Source organism: Octodon degus, unplaced genomic scaffold (assembly GCF_000260255.1).
Source record: "Octodon degus isolate 3935 unplaced genomic scaffold, OctDeg1.0 scaffold00115, whole genome shotgun sequence".
Lineage (NCBI taxonomy): Eukaryota > Metazoa > Chordata > Mammalia > Rodentia > Octodontidae > Octodon > Octodon degus.
Window position 1 is genome coordinate 4856974 of NW_004524691.1, and position 8157 is coordinate 4865130.

The 8157-nt window shown below is 34.2% G+C and overlaps 1 protein-coding gene across 1 annotated transcript in view; it reads left to right on the forward strand.

Annotated features, from left to right (window-relative positions):
- The window catches only part of LOC101570180 (serine/Arginine-related protein 53), a 423021-nt gene that overhangs the window by 294058 nt on the left and 120806 nt on the right, over positions 1-8157 (forward strand). Inside the window, exon 6 of the mRNA XM_023699713.1 lies at positions 2839-2890. Within this exon, the coding sequence (XP_023555481.1) occupies positions 2839-2890 (52 nt within the window). The remainder of the gene's footprint in view (positions 1-2838; positions 2891-8157) is intronic.

Genomic DNA, 8157 nt, shown 5'->3' on the forward strand with positions numbered 1-8157 from the left:
ACCCTGAACACCCTGTTCAGGTGAATTGAACCCTTCCCTAAAAAAAAAAAAAAAAAAAAAAAAAGTCACTGCATTTTCTAAAATAGTAGTTATAAATAAGGGCATGGATGTGACTACCATGAACTCTTCCATGGGGTAGAACATTGTTAATATTTTATAGGACATTGGGTACCCAATAAATTTGGATACTTTTGTTTATATTATTTTTTAATTGTTAAAAAAATTTTTCCTTGGGCTGGGGAAAGAAATTTCTCCTTGGGTTGGGCACTCTAAGTGCCTGCCTGGCAAGAGCAAGGACCCAGGTTTCATCCATGGTGCCTCATGCCATGCCAGCCCCAGAACCCCGGATGTGCCATGCTGGCTACCAAAAACAGGCATGGTAGCACATGCCTGGGAAGGCTGAGACAGGAGGATCACTACATATATAAGTTGTGTAGTGAGACCCTGTAGCAGATGGATGAATGGATGGATGGATGGATGGATGGATGGATGGATGGATGGATGGATGGATAGATGGGTGGGAGGGTAGGTGGGTGGATAGATAGATAGATAGATAGATAGATAGATAGATAGATAGATAGATAGATAATTTAAAAAATTCTTGTGAAATACAAAAACCCCTCCCATCAACTATCTTAGAAAAATATCTAAGAGTTTTATTTCACAGTGTCCTGCTTTGAAGGACACTCCGATATGTATAGTATGTATTTTTATCTTGCTTGGAGCTGCTAGTCAAAATATCACTTCTGTTCTGTCACTCCCTATGTAATTTGGCATAAAGTTTCAGTTTGTACTGTTTGTTGGGTAGATAGCACATGTCACAAACTGTTTGGCACAGAATTGAACCCAGGTCCAAGAAGTACTTTGTTCTGCACAATATTTATCATCATGATGTCTTACATTCTTCTGAAAATTAACAAATTTTATAAGATTCCATAGCAACAGTCTCTTAGAGCTGAGTATCAGCTGCTTCTTTTAAGGAGGATACAGTGGTACCAATTTCTCATACTTTCTGTGTTTCCTAAAACTGATGTCAAAAGTCATTTCCTGTGTATAATCATGTTGTAACTACTTGTCACCCATAAGCATTTTATGATGGTTAGTTTATATCCAGTGGTTGTACAGTCTTCTGTTTGTATTTGGCTGTGATATTTTTACTTCTCATATATTTTCAGTACTTTACAAAGCATGCTTAACATACATTCTCCCTCTAAAAACACAAGTACTCTTTTTTTTTGTTTGTTTCCTTCTTCCATCTTTCCTATCCAATCTTTTCATTTTGTTAATGAAGTATTTCTAAAGTGTGGTTCCTCATGTCCAGCCTCTCTGCTCCTACTTAGCTTGGCCTGCCTCATCTCATTTGGACCTGTTTCATTGCCACTTAGCTGATCTCTTTGCCTAGAGTCTCATTCCTTTTGCTTCAGCCTGAGATACATTGCTAGAACGATGTATCAAAGTGCAGATCAGATCATATCACCCCTCTGTTTAAAGTTTTCACCTTCTGTGTCAGTGATTGACAAACTTTGTTTTAAAGGTTCAGATAATTAGTTTAAACTTCGTTGATCATAAGGTTCCTGCTACAAATACTTTGTTACTGAGTTGTGCTGAAAAGCTGCCATAGACAATATACAAACGAAGATCATGGGTAACTTACAATAAATTACCAAACCAACCTGCTAGGTCAGGCCTATAATTCATTAGCCTCTGTTATGAGATACAAAGGACTCTCCCTGTCTTTTCACTTGTTTCATTCCACTCTCGTGTTATTTCTTAGTTTTCTTGGAAGCACCATTCAAATTCTTCAATTTCTGACTACAGTGTATTCTGTCTATATTCCATTATTTAAATCAAGCATTTTTTACAAATAGCTAAATATTCGAATATATTGCATGTTAATTCTGAAGTTATTATTTTTATGTTGTTTAGTTTATTTAGGTTATTTAGTTTCTTGCTGGCATCTTCATAAATACAGGGCTAAGTACTATCTTAGCTTCTGAAACTACCTTTCAGAAAAGTCATTATCTTGATACAATCCATATTATAGTTTGGATACCATTAATAAAAGCCATTTGAAAATCTCAGAAAGATGTTTTTGGTAGAAAATACTTCAGTTTCAACCTTTTCAACTGTACTGAATTAAGATGCATTGAGAGAACAATTTTAATTTACATTGTATAATTTACATTGTATCCTATCTTCTTAGAATTATCTTAGAAAAGCAGAAACTTGAGGTGTGTGAGACAGCTCAGCGGTGTAAAGTGCCTGCTTAGGCAAGTGTAGGCAAGCGCAGGGATTGCGGTTCGATCCCTGGCACCATACGCCATGTCAACCCTGCCACAGGGCGGGCTGAGCAAGACACACACACACACACACACACAAATAAGCAAAACTATTTGGTTTTAGGGTCTGATTTACATGAGGTCAGAGACCTAAAGTTGCTATTATAAATTCTAGTAAATCACTCACATTTTTCCATATACAAAGAAATGATTGCTTGAGAATGTGTTGTTATTATAGGGTTAGCTTTATTGTTAAACCAGCAGTTACTTATATTATTACTGGTTGGAATAATATTGTATAGAAAACAAACTTCCATTAAAGAAAATAACTTTGTTGATTCTTTAATCATATTTTTAAAATCATACTTACTGAAAAATATGATTTGACAATGGTACGAGTAGATTGGGAGTACTACTGTGATGGAATTTTGTTAAGGTTTAAGTGGTTATTAATATTGATTGTGATAAAATTCTCTAAATTTTGTATGTGTAACAATACATTAATTTAAAGCTGCACTTATTAGAACTGACCTATAAATGTTTTATGATTGATTTTTAGCCACCAGCTGAACAGGCCAAAGCCAGACTACAACTAGTTCTTGAAGCTGCTGGTAAGTGTTGATAATTGACTTTTGTCAAATGAAAAAGTGAAAACTAAGCTTGTTGTAGCATAGTTATAAGTGAATCAAAGAAAAAAAATCCTATTTTTATTAGTCTTTACAGATTTGTAAGATGTGAATGATACTATATATTACTGATAAAGTTTATATTTTTAAAAATTTTGTTTGATGAAGTCAAACTTACTGAATTTGTCTCTTTTTTTTAATTTTAGTGTGTGTGTGTGTGTGACCAGCTCAGCCCACCAGGGGGCGGGGCTGGCTGGCATGTGGTGCTGGGGGATTGAACCACGGTCCCTGTGCTTTGCTAAGTAAGCTTGTTCTAAGTAGGTGCTTTAGACCACTGAGCCATCTCACCAGCTCCTGAATTTGTCTCTTTTCGGCTGTCCTTTTGGAACCATATATCCTTTGACTCAACCTATAGGATTTTCTTCATATGTTTTCTTTATACTTTCACATGGTATATTTAAGACTGAGATCCACTGTTATGATTTATAGAAGGTATGATACTTAGGATAAAGTTTTAGAGAAAGTGAGGTCACTGTCAGTAATACTGAACTTCAGGTTATATGTTCTACAGATCACCTAATCTTAAAATGCTCTAGGTTTTATTTCTCAAAGATACAATTATTATGGTATATCCTTGATTTTAATATCATGTTCAGTTTCATGTAGGTATTTATTTACCTGTTAAAAATGTCTAAGATCAAAGTTTAATTTCTTAAATACTGATACTGTGAATCTTAATATACTCTTTAAAAATTATGTCACTTATTGAAATAATAAGTTATCAGGAGTAGGACATATTTCTTGAAAGTATTTGATGATTTATAAAGTGATAATTTTGAACTGGAGAAAATTGAGTATTCTGTTTTAACCTCAAAAGTAATGTCACCATCAACTGATAGTGTCTGTTGAGAAAATCACATGTGCCTATTGGTTTAAAGATCTCTTCCATTACTTCTTCATATCCCCAAACTATTCAAAATGTAAAGATTGGCATGCCAGCATGAATGATGCACTGTTTTTCTAAATCACTAATACAAGGAATTTACCATGTACATAGGTGATACATAATTTTTAAATTATGACTTTGAATCCTTGTAATCTTCAATATAACTTCAAATACTACTTATATCCTGTGTGTGGGGCTTATTCATTTCATCTTTAATTGCACAGAAAACATGATATATTAAAATTTTCCTTGGTATTGAGTTTTTCATGTTTGACTCAAATGAATGTGCTATAAAATAAAGCTAATATGATTCTCATTTACATAATATACATTCATTCTTTAATAGAATTTTGCATTGAAAAGACTTTCAGTTCATTATTTGAATATTAACAAACTAACTCTAAAGGAAAACATTTATGTTGCCTAACCCATTAGATATTTTTTCCATTAATATAATTTTGTTTTATAGTTTTCATTTCTTAATATTACTTTGAAGCAACTTATAAAATAGATTACAGAATGCATAGCTTCTTCAGAATATAGTTTTCTTATTTCCATCCTAATTGTCATTCCTTATTTAAGTCATCTCCTTTTTAAATTTAATATTCTAGGGGCCAGGGAGATGGCTCAGTAGAATAAGTGCTTCTCTGGCAAGTGTAAGGATCTGAGTTCAATCCCCAGTTCCACCCCCCCAAAAAAATAAAATAAATTTAATATTCTAGATTGTAGTAATGTTAAAAGAGTAAACTTGGAAATTGCATTCAAACTTATTTTTGTTTAGAAGTTATCAAAGAAGGTATTGATGGTCTTGAGGATTTCTGAAGGATCTGTTGCGATTTCACCCTTTTCATTCCTAGTCACAAGGATTTGAGTATTTTTTTTTAAAATGAGATTGGCTAAGGGCTTATTGGTTTTATTTACTCTTTCAGAGAACAGTTGTCTGATTCATTAACTGTTTGTCTCAGTTGCATTAATTTCTGTTCTTCTCTTTATAATTTCCTCCATTGTATGAGCTTTATGCTTGGCTATATCTTTTTCTAGAAGTTTAAGATTTGATATTAGATTGTTTACTTGAGCTTGTTCTGTTTTCCTGGTTTGTGAATTCACCGCAGTAAATTTCCCAGCAAAGCTAGAAGAGAAAGGATGATCATGGGAAACAAAAGAAGGCAGAAGAGAAAGAATGAAGGAGAAAGCAAACCTAAAAAATGAGAGAAAATGTTCACCCACCTAAAAAATATCATGAAATCGGGAGACATAGTTGAGCATGAAGTGAATGAAGATAAATAGAATAAAACAAAAATAAAGGTATAAATCTAAACAATCATCCAAAAAAAAAAAAAAAATGGTACGACACAAATGTTTGGTATAAATCCAGACAACCGTCAAGCAGACAGAAACAAGAAAATGGAGCATATAAAGAAAAAATGTGCTGTAATTCTTCTGGTGTCCCAGTTCCATGATAGCGTCAAAGTTAGAGCCTTACACTGTGGAATAACCCCACAAAGCCTGAAGTAAAGTTAGTGCTGGATGTAAGGCTGATTTTGGCCTCCAGATGTGGGAATTGTGAACAGTTGTTAGCCAAAAGCCTTCTGTATGGCCTACCCATATCTCCTGACCCTGTTTGTCTCTGCATTGCTCTCCCAGTTACTGTAGTACCCTCACAGAGAGAGAGAGAGAGAGAGAGAGAGAGAGAGAGAGAGAGAGAGAGAGAGAGAGAGAGAGAGAGAGAGCGCGAGCCTAGCCTGGTCTCTGGACTTTGCTTCCAGTTCTATATATAGTTAACCCCTTCCAGACCTTGCATAGTCTCCTGTGTTCCACATCACTGTCTCTTCTCCTGTCTTACCATTATGGCCCAAGGCTATTTGTGTTGATAGTGGCAAGTTGGAGGGAGTGCTGGCTTCCCAGCCCAAGGGCAAGGGAGTGCTGATTTCCCATTCCTTGTTCTGACTATGTCAGGCTGGTTTTGTTTCTGGAAGCAAGTCAGTGCTGACTTCAGGCCTCAGGTTGCTTTACCATTGGTCACAGGGTAGAGGAGTGCTAGTTTCCCTCACCACCACCACCACCCAATGTTACTTGTACAGCCAAGCCATGTCCACTGTGTAAGTCCCTGTCTTGTACCAGCAGTAGGACAGGAGGGGTCACCTTGTTCCACTAGCTGTCCTCAACACTATTGACAGTCCCTAACGTTGTCACTAGAATCTTTCATTTAGTCTTTTTGGAAGTACATCCACATTGTACCATGTTGGTAGTTTGTTCCTTTTTTTATGGCTGAGTAATATAGATAGATAGATAGATAGATAGATAGATAGATAGATAGATAGATAATTTTCTTATTCATTAATGGAAATTTGGGCTGTTTCTACCTTTTGGGTACTGTAAATAGTGTTGCCATGAGTAGGCACACTCATCTATTCATTGGAATAACTGTGTGCAAGGTTTTTTAGGTGCATATTTAGGTGAATAATTGTGAAGTCATTTGATAATTTTATATTTAATTTTTTGCAAAATCACCAAACCATTTTCCTTATTGACTGAACCAGTTTTACAAATGAAATAATTCCCTGCTGTATCAGCTAGATCATATCACATACATAAATTACTCGTTTTAAGGTACATAGGTTTGGGGACTCCTGTACCTAATTTCCCCATTTGTAAGAGGCAAAAGTAACTAACTATACTACAGTTATTGTGAAGATAAACACAATAACATATAAAAAGCCTGGAATATGGACAGTACTAGAAAATGTTTATTTCTATACTGCTTTTTGTAAACACCATTGCTTATGGTTATCTCTCAAGCACCTTTTGATACTACTGCTGCTCCTTTGCTTGGAAGCATTTAATGTCTGTCAGTTGTGTATACTTCTACTCTTCTCTGTTTAGGTTCTACACAGCATCTACAGATTGTTCCAAGTTTATTTACTAGAATGTATAATTAATTCTTAACTATAATTGTTATTTGAATTACCCTATTTTTTGCACTGTAATTCATAACTATAATTATTATTTGAGTTACCCATGTTTTTTTCTCCCTACCTGGTAATCGTTACTCATGATTGTTCCTCCTTTTTTTAAAAAATACTTTTATTGAGAAAGAAGTAGCAATGAGATAGTTTCAAAACAGCTTAGTAGGACAGTTACGATAATTAATATACTGCATATTGTTGTCTTTGTAGTAGGTATTCATAGTACAAGATGCAGACATGATATCTTCTCTAAACACTATTAGTACAAATCTTTTTCTCATTGAACTAAGAGAAAGTACCTGTGTATCTATGATATTTCACTACAAAATGGTCCTTCATTTATATCCCCCTTTTTTGTTTACTTTTTTCAGAGATGTGTATTCCATTGCCATTCATATATTGCAGGTGCATGAATTCAGCAAAGTAATCTAATATAGTCAGTAGTCTAAAATAGTAGTGGGTTATCCACATGACTGGCGATGTCAGAAGTTGTTGACTTGAGCCTTTTACAGCTCAGTATACTAATATGGCTTTACTTTTTATATTTTTGTTTTTATACTTGTCTGCTGGATGGTTAAGACCAAGATGAAGCAAGAACTATCTAGATCTCCACATGATTACCCCAACTGTTGCAACACAGAATCTTTCTCATTTGAATTCCTTTAGACCTTTTCTGTGTACACATTTATGTTATTATTTGCTTTTATATTACTACTAATAATTAATTTCATAAATGTTAGGGTCATTTTCTTGGTAAAGTGAATTTGTGAAGGACAGGAACGACTTTTAAATGCCTACATATTTGCCAGCAGTTTTAATACAACCTGTAATAGTGTAATTAATATCAAATAAAATTCCAGCAATTATTGTTTGGTGAGTGAGCCATTATGGAAAAATCAAATGATCTAGATGTCTCAAATTATATCTGCACTACTATGATGGATTTTATAATGTTTGTGCTAAAGTTTTTCTTCATACATATCAAATATCGTGATTTGACAAGAAAGCTAATGAAATGTTATTGTTATAAAGAAAGAGGAAGAAGGAAAAAGGAAAAAAAATAGGTTCAGCTAAGGACTTGTCTCCATCACGTTTGCTCCCATTGTGGTTTTTTTTTACCTATTTTTATTTTTTTTTTTACAGTTTCAAAGCTGATTAATAGGACAGTTTCAATAATCAATACATTGTACATTGTTATCTTCTTAGTGATTATCCATAGTACAAGAAGCAGACAGGATTTCCTGTCCAAACACTATTAGTACACCTCTTTCTTCTCTTTGAATTAAGGAAAGTAGCTGTATATTTATCCTATTTTGTATATATAAATACAAAGTGATCTT